The sequence below is a fragment of the Falco punctatus genome, assembly GCF_963210335.1.
Source record: "Falco punctatus genome assembly, chromosome: 4".
Lineage (NCBI taxonomy): Eukaryota > Metazoa > Chordata > Aves > Falconiformes > Falconidae > Falco > Falco punctatus.
Genome location: NC_137583.1, coordinates 84,430,902 through 84,447,383, shown reverse-complemented (window position 1 = coordinate 84,447,383; position 16,482 = coordinate 84,430,902). Strand labels below are relative to the sequence as shown.

Genomic DNA, 16,482 nt, shown 5'->3' with positions numbered 1-16,482 from the left:
GCAACAGAAATTCACCTCTTAGCAGAATTACCTAGAAAATGTCACATACCTGAAGTTTGGTCAATATAATGCAGCAAGTAAGTGCATGAGGTTGTGCACTGGTCAAGTTTTGTGTGAGATGCATTGTTAGAATGATGGCACTGAACACAATTCCTGTGAAATAAAAATGTAATTAAAACCCCATGTCTTTCTCTGCACTTCCCTTAGATCATATCAACAGGCTGACATATCACTTGCACATAATGTTTTCCTGTTATTAGCAAAAACATTGTGACATTTATTTTTTTTTCTGAAATGTGATGCTTCTCTCAGCATTTTATCCCTGTGATGCTTCTCAGAACCAGCTAGTCAGAAGTTGTAAAGTAAAACATATCCTTGGCTTCAAGCCACCTTCATCTGGCCCCTGTTCTGCATTTCGTGATGTGAGTTTTTCAGGCAGTGTAGCTAAGGATCCAGCACGTCAGCTATCAGCCTCCAGATCAGTCCCAGTCTTTCCTTATCTATGCCTCATTGGCATGCACGCTAGAACTGAAAGGTAGAGACAGGTGTAGGAAACACAGCTTTGTTAATAATTTTTTCGATGCTATGTTAAGAGAAAGGCACGTTAAGCTCCCGTTGCAGGACAGTTCAGAGGGTCAGCAGCACAGTGGAATGCAGCGCTGTCAGTGTTGCCATCTTCACTGTATAGTCTTGCAGAAGGTGACACAGGTGTCACGTGATCCTGAAAAAGCCCTGACTGAATTTTTAACAAAGCTCTTCCCTCTTCAGAATTTATTAAAGGCACACATTTCACAGCAGCTTTGAGCAAGTGTAAGCCAGAAGGCCAACTGCATTTTATCTAGCGAAGTCTTAGCAGTCACCTTTTCAGACATGGCCCAGCTTGGCTTTCCAGCATATTCACCAGATGAGCTATAATTCAAGTGAATACAAATAAACAGCAACTCTGTTTTGATCCCAATTCCCATTCCAATAAAAGGCTGATCTCTCACCCTCTCTGCCACAGTGGGATGCAGAACATTATATGTGCTGACAGGAGGGCATAGAAGAGCTGCGCCCAAGGACAGGGCTTCATCGACTGTTTAAGCCAGCACCGGTCAGTGTGCCACTGAGACCTTGGTCTAGCTTTTCTGCTCCTTGGGATGCTCATTTCGATCTCCACACTGCCCCTTCCTTTACATGGGTAAGGAAAAATGGCATGCTTTAAAACTAGCAATGCAAAGACTACGTGGTTTAAAACTGAGTAAAGGAGAATGTTCTTCTGGTAAGACCTGCTCTGCTGATCAATGGCAGTGATAATCTGCTCGTGTTCCACACCTCCTTCTTGCAGCCGAGAAGCGTAAGGAGTGTGCAAACCAAATCTGGACAACATTATTGGACTTGGTGGCCTTCAAGAGTAGGATTTACTTTTGAAATGGACCTAAAAATCCATTTTAAAAATTCCAAATTTATGGGGCTTATTTCCTACCCGGAAGATTTCATATGAAGAACCATCTTTTAATAACTGTATGAAAAACCGATACTCACAGGACACACCTCCTTTGACTCCAGAAAGCTGGTCTGGCGAACAGAGATACGGACATGCAATTCTCTTAATTGCCAGTGTGAACCCCTCAGCTACACAGAGAAAAGTCTCAAGAACAAACTGTTCCTACAGTCTAAATATCCAAGAAATACAGCACACATCTAGCCAAGCTACAGGGTTAAAAAGTCAAATCTCGCACAAGAAACGTACCAGTTTTCTTCACAGGCTTTGTTACAAGTAGGACAATATTCACACAAACGGCCAAAGCTTCTTGGGTCTGTGCACTCACACTTTCCACATACACATTTTCCTCTTCCACTGCAAATCTGACCCTTTGAATTCAGGCAGTGCTTTGCTGATTGTAATGAGCACTGGCAACGGTCACCTTCCCAGCCAGCAAAGCATTTGCATGTACCAGCTTCACATTCACCATTACCTACAACATAAGGTAAGTCTTGAGTCATATGCTTTTATGAAAACATAGAAAGAAAATGTTTATTTGCAGATTTTGCATTGCTGGTGAGCTATTATAGACCTTGGTTTGCTAATTCGTTTTTTAAGTTAACAATCTGGGCTGAAATTATCAGCATGATGCATATTTATGGCTGCTCTTTGCTGTTGAACAAAAGCTGCTACCTTGATGTCATCCTAAAACTTTTTACCAGATTTTTCCCCTGTTGCCTTGGATCAAAGCAGTGGGGATTAAAAATTACACAACAATCAGGAAAACAGTCTTCAGGCAAAGTAAACAAACTTCTCCTTAGTAAGAACGCATTCAAATCAAATAAACAGCAAGATTCAGTGGAGGAAGGAATAATAACTGCATATGCCAGGTTGGGTTTTTTCTTCTCTTTTCAGAAGCACACATGACAGCACTGCTTTTCTGCGTCTTCTAAAGGGCAGGCGACTGAGCTGGACAGGTGGATACGCTGTGCTTATGAACTGTAGGTTGTTTAGTAAGAACTTAAAATGCACAGCCTCAAGGATTCAAAGGCTATGAAGAACCTCTGATGGCCTTTACAATTTTCCACGCAAAGCAGTGGGAGCTTTAGGGCAAAACCCATGTGTTTTCCATGTTGTAGCATTTACACAGGTGCACAGCTGACATCCTGATAACGGTTAGCCATATTTTTACAGTGTGTGAGAGCTCCTTTAGGAAATAGAGAAATAGAAAGTGCATAAAGCACAGGCAGGTGTAGCAAATCTCATGAGGTCTCCTCAACTGTGCCTCAGCAGTACCCAAGTTTCACACAGACTGTGACGGCCCTTCTTGTGCTGCAGGGTTCCACAGAGCAGCTGCAGGGAGACAGTCCCATCAAACAGAAAGGATTCCCTAAGCGGGAGTGAGGCCAAGGTAAAGGCTGCCCCATTTTTTGCCTGGGCTGGGCAAAATGGAGTGGGAAAGGGGCTCATCAGACATACCAGAGCAAGGCTCTGCACTGGAAAACATCCCACAAAGAGGCACACTGCTCAGCCATGGCCCTGAGCAGCAGGTTCCCCTTGTGGTACCCTAGGGCAGGACTTCATCACAGGTGACAGTCTCCAACACCTCTTAGACAAAGCTCTTCCTGCCTCCCAAGCTGACCAGGGCACCACATCTCAGGCTTTAGGAGCTTGTAGGTTTGAAAGGTCTGCTTACGGTTAAGAAATAGCAAATTTGCAAAGTGGGTTGGGAAGAAGAGTGAGAAGATGAATGGTAATACTTTGTGTTGGAATGAAGTATTTAAAGAAATTGGTAACATTATTTCTCTTCATTTTATGTGAAGTTCATGATCACCAGCAGAGGAAAACCAAAACAACTTTACTTAAATCCCTAGAGTTAATCTCAATTTATCCAACTGTGGTCAAAAAAATTGGTCGCTCAATTCACTCATTGGTCAGTATACAGTGAAATGAAAGCAGGCAGGACAGGAGTACAGATTTTAAAATACTTAATTACTTCTGAGGGGAAAAAAAATTCTTGTAGAGATACAGTAATGATAAGTGATTCAAACCCATTTTCCTTAGTAACACTAACTTAAGAAGTAGATGTTTTGCATTTTGTTCATATGCAATTTTCATTTCTTTAAAAACATAAAGTAGGCCACAAAAAGAATAAGAATTTCTAACAGTTCTCCCTGTTGATGTTTCACTTATACTCTCCTTTTTGGAGCAGGTGTTCAGAACCGTGTTAGCATATGTATCAGTATTTGAAATCAAGTGTCACTGTATCTCTCACAAGACTGATTTAGGGTGTTAGAAAATTTGAACCTCATCTGGAAGTTTTCCTCCTATTTTCTTCCTTCAGTCCGGAAGATTCCTTCCTAATATCTTCGTATCTCATATTCGCATTAGACTGAAGTGTATCTTACTTTCTGGAATAATGATACTGTTTTATCTGAGATATCAGTATTATTACTTCTGAAGAAGTTTGAGATTTAAATCTTAAAATCTAAGATAAAATCTAAACACTAAACTTTGAAAAAACTCAATAAAGCCCCCAAAAAGCAGTGCTTGAAGTTTAGAAGACAGTGCGTACCTCTGTGGTGAAGAAAGCCCAGAAGCATGGATTCCTACCAGGCTGTTCAGGACATTTCACACACTAATTCTGCACACACAGCTCTTGTACTTGACAGCTTTATATCGTTGTTTTCAGCTGCATCATGTATATGAGCTTCAGAACACAAACCAAAGAAAACCAAAACAAAAAACAAAAGAGAAAATAGAGGCAGAAACTCTGTAGCTTACCAGAACATAAGTGTCCCTGATGATACGGGCAGGAAAAATCATCCATTTCACAGTACTTGCCATATACTTTGCCTAGCTTGTTTTTGTAGCAGAAACATTTTCCGTCTATGCAGTTTCCTTGACCACTGCAGATGGGCTGGTCCCAGTACTGTCTGCACCTCTCAGAAGGAAGCGTCTCTCTATTAGAGATACAGCTGTTGTCACTGCAATGGGACTGTTTGTCATCAGAAAAAGTTTCATCAGCCCATACTCTTTTGTGCCTTGCACTGTCTCTATCCTGACAGGCACAGCTTTTCTGCACATTAACGATGGCGGTTTCATTGAAACCAATAGGCTTAAGTATTGCATATTTTTTTCCTCCAGTTGTATCACATCCATTCATTGTAACTGATACATTGAAAAGTACCTAAGAAGAAATAAAGACAGATTTTACATCATTATTATTTCCTATAATTTTTAACACATAAATAAAATAGCATCTTACATTGTATATGAGTGTGCACTAGCTAATAATAACAAAATACACAGTGGCCATTTGTCAAATATGATACATCAGTAATGACAGGCATCACAAATATAGTTAAAATCCTAACAATAGAAGACTGACAGAAGTCTACTTTTCATGTTAAGAAAGCATAATCACAAAATACAGGTTTATTACAAGTTAAATAGTAATAGAATTATCCTCCTCCTGTTATTATTTAATTTATACATTCTGTTATAATATAGAAATACTCAGATGAGAATTAGGACTAGACTGAGCAAGACAATACACCAACAGAAACAGATACTCTTTCCAAAAAGAACCTATAACGAATGTTATTGCTGCATAAATGGTCTGTGCAACTAGAAACCACACAGGTTTTTTGGAAGGCCCTATCTACTCCTACAAAACCACAGAAATAGCGTACACCTTAGTAGCATCTTATTTTTTCCCAACCCCTGCGATGGGGACAGAACAAGAGAGTCCGGCTACTCTTGCTGTGGTCCTGGGCAGACCAAGTGCTGCTTCAGGGCGGACCCAGTGCCTAGTTCCTGGCCGTGTCATGGCCATCACCACTATGCCGCAGGTCCTCATCCCAGTAGTGCCCATGGCAGCAGCAGCCCCTGTGGCTTTCTGGAGTCCTGGCACAGGACCCTGGATCATTTTCGTGGCTAGATGACTGCCATAGTGTTTACATCAATTGCTACTAAAAGTCTTTGAAAACTCTGGTGTTTGATACCTTCACTGGATAGCAATCTTGCATTTCACGATTGTCTGGGGGGATTTTTTGACCAGTAAGCTTCTGACAGGGTATTCTCACTAAAGCTATTTAGCCTGCTGACAGAAAACAACACTTCTTCACCTCCTCACAGAGAAAATATAATCAAGAGGAAAAGGCAAGAAAGGAGCCCCTGAGAAGCAAATACTTTTACTATTTACCATCAAAGAACACAGATTTCCAAATTAAAAAAAAAAAAGAACCTAAGAAACTGATTACATATGAGGTTGAAATTACCCGCAAAGACTAAGACCATTCATCTCTCATCACTGTCTCCCTACCCCCCCGCTGCACCCCCACACAAGAACAGCCAAGCCCTTGGGGACAATGGTGGCTTTGTGGTGAGCGGGGTTGTGGCTGCCTACACGGACAACAGGAGAAGAATGCTATGCACAAGCATGTGCTTAATGTCATATTGAGGGGGCACAGAGGCTTTGTCTTGCCCTTTGCCTTTCTTCTTATTTCTCAAAATGCAGCACTACACACATAAGCCCTCAGCTGCATGAGACCCTCTCGAGCAGGGGACTTCTTCCCTTCAGTTACAGGGCAAAAGTGTGGCTATGTAGCAATTAATTCATATGGCAGGTGGGTATCATGAAGGGGGGACAGGCTGCAGCTAGAGAATGTGCTTTTTGTTCACCACAGAGCCCTGCTAGGAAACATCATCTTCATGTACAATGCAGTACTGGAGGAATGCAAGGGAGATGAGAGGGGATAGCAAATCATGTCTTGGGTACAAATTGTAAAATTTGATGGGTCTGAACACAGCAGCAGAAAGATTAAACGTATTGCGACTAAATAACGGCAGCACTGTGAACGCTGACACTCACTAATAGCCGAAGTTAGTTTTGCACCCTGAAGAGGCAGGATTCTTCCTGAATATAATACACTTTGTGTTTTGGTAAAAAAAGGAAGGAAGAAGGATTAGACAATGAAAGGAATGTGAGAATTAAGGAAAAGCATTTTGCCTGTAAACAAATACTGAAAGGAGGATTTACGGTTAAAATAAATTAATCTCTTGAGGATGGCTCATTTTCAACAGCAGTAGAGGTTTAGGACCACATGCAATCTTTTACAATCAAATGCCTTGGCTTTTTATTAAAAAGAAACAGATATAAATATTTTTCTTTTCATTAAACAGAACAAATTCCAGCCCTATTTCTTATGACATGCACAGGGAACAACAATGGAGAAGAGTTACGAAGAAAAAACAGCAAATCTTCCTTAAACTGGAGAAGCTAATCAGCTGCAAGTCACGCAGACCAAATTCAGAAGAGCATAAAATACATCTAAATTAATGTATTTAAAATTCAGATATTTAATCTACTGATTAGTTTTGCTATTTCTACACACAGACACAAGCAAAATCATACCAGCTGAGACATATGTACATGTCAAGAAGAAAAGAACTCCTTGACCCTGCTCTCCAACAACACAGACCTCTTCCTGGCAAGCTCAATGGATTACTCTACTAGTCCAAGCAATTAAATAAATATATCAAGGATGGAGAGGTTGTTCTGGGAAGAAAACCATGTTCTTTACATTAGCCAGATATCTTCCCCTGTGTTTTCATGGTAGATGATGCTCCAGTTTTACAACTCATTTAATACTGTAGGCGGCACCAAACCAAATGGGGATAAATAATTTTATTAATTTGATTTATAAAATAACTAATTAAAATAGCTCTGACTGTGCATGAAGACTGCTAAAGCAAGGAAAGGGAAAGGTGGCATCCAGTACAGACCGAAGGAACACAAATTCCAGTGATTCCTTTGTACTGGTGATTATCTTACAACCTCTTTACGTACAGATTTCACCACAATGAACATGGTCATTGTGCCCAGTGGAGGACAAAGCAGGGGAATTTTAATGGACTTAGCTTTCAGGAAAAGCTTTGAGCCTTAGTTCCACGAGATTAGTGAGAATTAAAAAAAGATTCAGGAAAAGTAAGACCAGAGAATAATAGAGAGTCTGTGATAATTAATCATATGAATCCATTTTCAGTTAAGCAAATCCCTAGAAGATTTCACACCACTGAAGCCAAACCAAACAGAAAAACAAGTATTCCAGTTCCTTGAAGAACGAGAGCTATCAACATACTTCTTCATTATATCCCACATTTTTACATCCTTCCATGCCAGTCTTCTTACTTCCATCAGGACAGATCGCAGTGATTTTGAAATGAAGACCTTGGATCTGGTTATCCACTTGAATTTTCACTTCAGAGATTAGTTTCTGTAACCAGAAAACAAGTTTTAGTCACGTTGCATCTCAACATATAATGTGCATTAGCGACTAACACCAAGTATGGCGACTATGGCTGACTGAAAATGCAGAAAGCTTGTCTGTGTGAATAAAGGAATGAATTAAAGCATTGTTTCCCATATAAAGACCCGATTACATTCCAAATACACACAGCCAGTGAACTGTTAATTCTGATAAAAAGGATTACATTTTCCAGATAAAAACATTTTCAGCTTTTCTAAAATGGTTTTGAGACTATTTTTTGCAATTTGAATATCTATTCTAACTGTGTGCAACAAAAACTGCTTATTGTTTAAGAGACAACACTGCCTTTTAGCCACACATTTAAAATAAAAAAGTACACATACATACAACTATTGTTATCCAGCAGAAAAGGTTCCTAATTGACTTGACACTTTATAAAATTCTGATATTTTGCATCTGTCTTGGAAAAGTTTTCTCTGAACAAACCTTAGGATGATTGAAAGCCTGTTGGGACTATTCTTACTGACTAACTTCAGTCAGCTAGGACTATATAAGTCAACAACTGGTTGATTCCCTCTAGAGTTTGTTGCAATATGAAATAATGAAAAAGCTAGCTACTTTGCAACTTGTATTTACTACATGCTCTAAAATGCTACTTCCTTCCAAGAAGAAATGTTGCTTCTTAACCTTTTAAAAATTCACTAAAGCTCTGTACAAACTTGTAAGCTGAAAATTGCACAAAGATATTATTAAAATTCCTGGCATATTACTATTAAAAAAATTAGTTTAGTGGGATATTTTTACTGCTATAAATGGCTATTTAATTACATGAATCTGAACACATGTTTATCTTAGTAACTTTTTGAAAATTAGTGACTCATCGTTGGCTTTTTAGACAGGGATTTTCAGCCAGGGTTTTCCACAACTAAGCCTAAGGTTTCCTTGCCTAGAACAAGAGTGCAAGAGGCCCACTGTCATCGAACATCAACACTATATTTATTTTCTTATCTAAGTACTTTTGCTTTCAAGAAGGCAAAACATTCAAGCCCTGTTCACCATGTGTTTGTATATTACAAGCCCCTAAAAGTATGATAAAAATCTAAAACTATCAAGTCCAATGAAGTTTAGGATGGGAAGGAAGATACTGTCTAAAAAATGAAAATAAGGCAAGAGCAAACTGGGGGTGGATGGAGCAGGAAAGTCCCACAGAATCTTCCATTGAACTAAATAATTATTTTGTAAATTTTCATTTCCTCTCCTTGAATGTTTGCACTGCACTGCGCTCTGAAAACCAGGATACAATTTAGGATGGACAGTGTAAAAGTGCCATGCAAAAGGATATGATCATCAACATTTTTTGCCAGTACTTTCCTGCAAACCTCCATATTCAGAATGAGATTTCTTGATTTTATAAGAGAAAGTACAGTATTAGTGAGAAGTCCTCTGCAGTTTGATCACACCTTAACCTCCTCTGCTTTTGAATGTATTTGCCTTCTGCACAATGTTTCCAACATGACAGTAAGAAAAATGTGCACAAACCCACTCTATTGACTAGGAACAGAGATGTGACTTGGTTCTTCGTTATAGCCAATTTGCTGAAAGCAAACAGCCCGATTTAGGTGGTTAACCTTGTACAATGGAAAATTTCAGCCACCATGTCCAATAAATTAAAAATAATGTGATACAAGTTCATACCTTGCATATAGCTTTGTAACCGATTTTCCAGCTTTTGGAACCTGCATTTTTGTAACTTGCACACCTTAACAGCATTCAACTATTTAACCCATGATGTTCATTTTGATGCTGCCCTGTGGGCTCCCTGTGCTGTACATCAAATGTATGCTACCTGGCTTCATTTTCAAAGCTGTTTATGCCCCCCTCTTCCCAGGCTATCTTTCATTCATTATCAAGATGCCAATTTCCACTTTCAAGCTTCCATTCCCTGTAAAGCATTTGTGGAGAACAACTTGATGCTCTTTCCCATACTATTATTTTCTCTTTCCTGTACTATTACTTTCAGTTGAGAACTCCAGGCAAGATTTCACAAAGCCATTTCCATTGTTGCCTCTCAAATTCCTATCAAAACTCTTCTTTACTGTCACACCTCAAAACTCCAAGTTATTACGCTACTTCATGCAGTGCAAATCCTGCTCTCCACAATATCCACTGTTGTCAAACTATCTCATTGTACATTCCCACCTGTTGTCCATTTTCTAAGAATGATGCTGTAAACCCTTCTAGATACCGCACTGTCTTTTTGCTCTGAATTCGTATGGTGCCTAGACAGTGGTGTCTGGTCTGTAACTAAAGAACTGAGATGCAAAAATTCAAATAAATCAGGCACTTCTTTTGAAGTTATATGGCAGCAGGTGCAGACAACCAAAAAAGCGTATTTAGAAGCATCCTGAGAAAGGAAAAAGTGCTAGCCCTTGGCTTTGAGACCTGACAGCCTGGGAAATTGAGAGCTATCGTGGGATAGTGTTACCCACCAACCTGGACACTCATAAAAGTAGGGAAATTATCCTTGTGGACTTCAGATTGAAACCAGGTTCCTGGAAATTCAAACTTTAGGCTATGAAAGGTGAAGAATCCCTGTACAAATATGGCGTACAGCATTGTCACTCTCATCATACCTGATAGGCCTCCACCACCAAGTCATTGAGATTTGCTGCTTGTGATTCTATCTGTCTTGCAACAGTACCAGGCAACAGAGGTAACAGATCCTATAAAAAATACAATCATTTATGCACAGTTTTAATTTTTAATATAAATATTGTGCTTTCAAAATTGGAAAAAAAAATCAGGTTTCTAACCTACTTTATACCAATGGAACTGGCTTCCTTGAACTGCAAAAATAACATTGATGTTATTGTCAATCAATTTTTCAGAGAGCTGCCCAAGAGATGGATGCTCCTGCAAAATATAACAGAAAATAAGACTGCAAATTAGTATGGAGAAAAACTTATTTTTCACATATGACACAATACGAAATTCCAAAATTACCCCAATCCTTATTTCTAAATGTACAGAGAATTGCCAGGCCTATATCCAAAAGAAGGTGGGACCAACCAAATAAATGGATCATGACAAAAAAAAAAAACCATCAGGGCATCAGCCAGTCTGCGACAGGCTTATCTGTTGTCAACTATGCAGGGATGCTGCACAGTGGGAGGACTCATACAGTACTATGTATTGGTTTGAGTCTGATGCTTAAGAAATATGGATATAATGTTGTCCATGGCCCACCTAGAAGAATAACAAGATTCCTGAAAATGACAGGTGGGTTCTTGTGCAAAAGGCAGTGAGAAAGTACAACACCAGGGCAGCAAGATAAGGTGCATTTCTTGGAAAAGCAAGGAGAGTAATTAAAAGTTTGTTTCTCAAAAATGTATTTTGGCACCAGGGATCAGACACATCGGCTAAATGCAGCCACTGGGTCAAGTTCTAGCAGTGTCAGTATTCTGTACGCGTCTTACTTATGGCTGACAGCTTTCTCCTTCTCTGTATGTTCAAGACCTGCCTTATGAGTGATGCCTCCAGTCCTCACTGTGACGACCTGCTACATTTTCCTAACCATGCTTGTGCTTGAAGAAGGTAGCATGACTTCCACGTCCCTCCCCAGTAATGACATTGCTCTATTTGGTGAAGTACCTATGACGGCATGTCCTGTGCCAGTGACCTGCCCTTCTACACTTCTCATTGATAGATCTGACATGGATTTGAGAACAAGAGGTGCACTGCTATCCCTTCATCCAAGATCTGGGGAAGCACAAGGCTGGCTGTGTGGTCCCAGTGGGCTTTGTACACTTTCGTACACCCTATGTGAGATCCCTCCAGCTCCAGTACTCTAAAAAAACTGTATCTGAAAGTCACCGCTTATTTACTATACATTTGTGAATATTTTTAAGAAGTAAAACCAACACTTAAAATTCATGACTAAGCATAAAGAACTGACTGGGGCCTTGGCCTGTGTTTCCCCTTACAGAGATAGCATCTGAACACCTCCGGTTACATCAGGTCCTTCAACCTCTTTCCCCTGCATACTTCTGCTGTCTTTATCTGTCTGATATACTTAACCATCTGTACCATATTGTCTTGCTCTTGTAAAAACAGTTTCCCTGCACAATTCATTTCTCCTTAGAGTGCCACTTGTTACTCAAGGCACCCTGCAAGTCAGCTACTCTCCTAGCTGACTGCCAAGACAGCTGAGAAAGTTATGCAAGGGGACAAAATCTGTTTTCCATCATGTTGCACCATTATAAAGAGCCTCATATTGAAAGAACAAAGGAGTTTCTTGCTGCAGTTTGATCTCAGCCAGGGTTCACGCCTCTCTCAACTTTTCTACCCTTTGGTAAGAGATTATATTCCTTAAGATAAGTCATGAAAGGTAGGTAACAGCAATAAACAGGCGTTCTTACAGCTCTAGCTGGGGAATATGCCATACATGAGAGTCCAGCAAGTATGCATTCCCACTGTGGAGCAGTTGTGGGTGAACTGTTGTGGCAAGCAGTGGCACTGTTGTCATTTTCAGTAGCCCAGAATGCTAAGTCCTAAGCCCTCCTTCCTTCTCCATGGTCACAGAGCACAGTGGCGGGACCTCCATTGTGCTGCCCAAGCCTACAGGCCACATGCAACTGGCCGGCAGGTCACAGACACACCAAGTAGTCCCAGGACATGGGTGAGTGAAGCCAGATGTTCTGCAAATACCTTCTGCATTGTAAATGTGTGAATTGACAGATCATGAGATGGTGGTCAAATAAGTCAACCTTCTTGCTTAAGATGTGATACTAGACATGTCTGAATTCCAAAAAAGTGGCTGCTCAACATCTGTGCAACTAGTAGTAGAGCTCTGGGATCAGTGGTATCAGAAATGGGTTTCCAAGCCCTCATGAAACAAAAACTTGTTCAGATCAAGCTCACTGAAGTCAAGAGATGACATGCATAGATGTGCAAGGCTTGCCGGGACTGGATCCCCAAACTACCTAGTCTGCTTACAAGTAAAACTGAACTTTCATCTACTTATCAGCCCTTAACTAGAGTGCCCAGCTTGGTTAGCAGTACATTAGTCTCACTTCAGATCAGAAAGAAAATGTTCCTTTTTATTACAAGAGAGTTTAAAAAAGGGCATCCACAGACCCACTCTGTCTTTTTCATTTTAAGCATGTAAAGAGATGACATAAGGAACTCTTGGTCATTCACGGAACCTCACTTTGCTTCCTATGAAAACCTTGCTGTACTTTACGTATTTTTATCTTATCTCTTCCTACTAGTGCTAAGGTGAATGTGCTTTCATTTTAGATCATCTTTCCTGTTCCAATTACATAATTTGTTTTATTATTTTAACCTACTGTGTTAAGCTGAGAACTAATACAGATTAACCAATACAGTTAACCAAGCACAGATCTAATTAAAATGGACTAGATTTCTTTCATGTCTTACGCTTTTTTGCCGACCTCTGTGCGACTGCTTAGCAAACGTTAGAAAGAAACAGGCAGAAATTAACTAACTGGAAACACTTCTGATGTAGAGGCTAAGCTTACACAAATAAATAAAGCAAAGTCCTCTTAAATGGCACAAGGAGAAAATGAAAATACACCAAAATGCAATCTTGTGAAGACTTCCAGAAGCTAAGAATCAAAGTAGAAAAACAATGTGATAATAAATGGCTCTTTAATTTATCATAGCACAACAAAATTGCATCAGTAAGGAATAAAAAAACAAAAATATGTTTCATATGATGTATTTTTTTAAAAAATGACAGCCTTTCATGACATTTCATTTAAGTATCAAATAGTCTTTTTTTTTTTCCTCCTGATTTTACTTGTTCTTTATTGCTCTCTGTAACTAAAATAATCACATATACCACTGAGAAGAAAAAAAAACAGGAAACGAGTACACCTACCATTACTACTGTGTCATGACAAATCTACTCCAGAAAATATGTAATTCTGCATGCCCACTCTTATGTAGGTGTGCCAGAATTAGCCCCTGGCTGAAAAAAAAAAAAATGGGCTAGCAGCCAGAAGGACCAAAATGTGCCACCACAGATTTAAGCATCTTTCAAGGTCATTTAATTTGACTGGCTAAAAAGACTATTTTATTTCATAAAAGGTATCAATAGAAATTATTATGGAGATTTCTTAATCTATAAAATCTTATTCTAGTAAATTCATGATCTTTCAGACCAGAATCCAGAGTATGAATTAAAACACTTTCTTCAGTCAGCCATCAATCTATCATAGTTGCTTAGAAAGAGATTCATTAATTTTGTCTTTATTTTATATTGGTGAGTTTTTCCAGCTGCAACAGAAGTTAATTTCTCAAGTTGGACAGAAAATAAATATAGGGTTTTTTTTCTGAAACAGACAATGTCTTTATTACCAAAGGAATCCTGAACACCAGAAAAAGATTTGTACCTTCATCAACTGTTTAATAAGCAGAGCAAAACTCCTCTCGTTTATAGCACTGCAAGCGGGCGGGTGGGAAATCAAGATAGGGACACCATGACCTGTAAGTATGCTGTGCTTTGGGAAAGGAAAGTTTCAGCATTATCTGCATTAAGGAGAATGAAGTAAGGGATTGTTTTTATTTCAGGGACACTGTAGGAATATTGAAACTGGACAGGCTGGCTAGAGGGAAATAAATAATCCTGACATCTGTGAGGGAATATCCAAGAGGTGATAAGAGGGAGTATATGAATGCAAGAACATCAGATATTGGAAATCCAAACAACCTTCCTGTTAGCATGGGCTCAGCTCCCTCCTCCACTCAGCAAGGTCCTGAACACCCACCGATTCCCAGAAACCTCCTGTACTTCATGATCACACACCATACAGCATCTGCTTCATGCTGCCCCACCATCCTTGTAAACACTGGTTGCTGGGATTAAATTCAAGTCTATCCTAATTTACATGTAGCCCTCGCTGACTTCACTAGCACATTGCTGGTTTGGGCTGAACACAGGCTATATGCTTAAAGTGCATCTAGCACTGAGAATAAAACTGTAATCTGCTCTAATGGTACCACAGCTCATATTTCTGCTTTCTGGTGATTACATGGCAATTAAGTAGTGATTCATGTTTCTTAAATAAGTGATTCATATTTACTTAAGGAAATAGACAAAGCAATTTAAAAGTAAAAATCTTAGAAAAAAAATATCCTTTTTTCCAGTCACTGAGTCTTGAAGAAATTGTTTTGAAAGCTGAAAATATCTGCCGAAGGCTTTTTATTTTGCTACAGTGGATTTAATGCAACTTTTTGCACAGGTATGTATTACCATGCATTGGCTTTATACTGTGAGTTTCAAACTTATTTAATGCTACACCACCACAGCAAAGCTTTGTGGCACAAGAATATTTTCTAGTCCATCATGGTTTAATTAGATCATCACTGCGTACGTCTTCTGTTTTACTCTTACCAAGCTTTTTCAATCAATGTGACTATGCATCTTCTGGCCATAAATCAAGACCACTACCTTTGTCTTATTAGCAGGATTGTGCAATTCTTACATATTACTGGCTGCTTCTTGTGCAAAGTATCACACCAGACACTTCCTACTTGTCTTTTATACAATGTGTGTGCTTCTTCTGAGATGGTAATAAAAAACCATACCAAAACCAGTGACATATCCTCTGCTCTGTACTGCTGTCTCAGACTCCAGAGTACTTTACCCCAGACAAAAAGAATGTCAGTATTTCCAGGTGATTGATTCTTCATTTCACAACTTGCCTAGCTGGGAAAATACTATTCCAATAACTGAAATAAAAGCAATGCTTTGACAGCAATCTAAAAACCTCCTTTACAATCTTACACTGCTTCTCTGAAGGCAGAATCTATGACATATACCTTACCATACTCGTAGCTTTGATGTACACATTATCTTTCAAATGACAGTTTCCATCATGGGGAATTACGATCCCTGCTAATTTACTATCAAGGGCCAGATGGGAAGTTTGATCTGTCATCACAAGAAGCAGTCGTTTTGCTTCTTTACGCCATCCAATATGGCTCTAAAATGAAAACAAAATTAAGCATAAGAAAGCAGTAACTACATATTTTCTAAACCAATAATCAACAAAATGAAAAATGAACGTGAAAGTCTATGCTCAGACTCATTCCCTCCTAGCTCTGAATCGGGATTAAGCTTCTTACAGCAGCAGGGATAATAAGTACAGAGGGGTGTGGTGTCTTCCAGCTTACACACTAGGCATCAGCCTCCCTCAGACAACACTAGACAGCATTCCCCCCAAAAAGGGGTATTTTAAGTTTTATATGTAAACAGGTTATATTTTAAATAATCCCAGATTCTCCTCCACCACCGTAGAAACTTCTTGCTCTTAAAACTCCATCATTTCACTTTGTCACTTCAAGACTCCTCCTACCTATGTACCTCACAGCAACCCGAACTTTAAAGTAGCTTCATGTCCTAACCTGCTACCTCTTGCAACAGTGATGTCCTGGTTAAAGCAAGATGGAGCATGTTATAAAGTTCTATTGTAGGGAAAATGAATGCACATTAATATAAATTATAGTTCATGATGGTCATTATGAATGGCACATTGTTCTCATCCATTTTGGTTCACAATTCAGTTAGCAGGAAAGACTTCATTCTCATGAATGTTTCCATTCTATTGTTTTTGGAAGCACTTATTCTAGAGTTCACATGTCTTAAGTGTGGAGTATGTCCAATGAGAAACACTGAATTTTAAGGGATTTTTCCAAAGCTCCAGAATAATTTGTGAT

At 39.3% G+C, this 16,482-nt stretch overlaps 1 protein-coding gene across 6 annotated transcripts in view; it reads right to left on the bottom strand.

The window, feature by feature from the left end:
- ITGB8 (integrin subunit beta 8) overlaps positions 1–16,482 on the bottom strand; it is a 69,388-nt gene that overhangs the window by 28,548 nt on the left and 24,358 nt on the right. For all 6 annotated transcript variants that reach the window (XR_013927752.1, XM_080385211.1, XM_080385210.1 and 3 more), the window contains exons 6-12: positions 15,591–15,749; positions 10,558–10,653; positions 10,374–10,463; positions 7,612–7,746; positions 4,250–4,655; positions 1,733–1,958; positions 50–153 (exon numbers count right to left, since the gene is read on the bottom strand). Coding sequence is in view for 5 of the 6 variants with exons in the window: in XM_080385211.1 (XP_080241337.1) it covers positions 50–153; positions 1,733–1,958; positions 4,250–4,655; positions 7,612–7,746; positions 10,374–10,463; positions 10,558–10,653; positions 15,591–15,749 (1,216 nt within the window). In the remaining variant the exon portion in view is untranslated. The remainder of the gene's footprint in view (positions 1–49; positions 154–1,732; positions 1,959–4,249; positions 4,656–7,611; positions 7,747–10,373; positions 10,464–10,557; positions 10,654–15,590; positions 15,750–16,482) is intronic.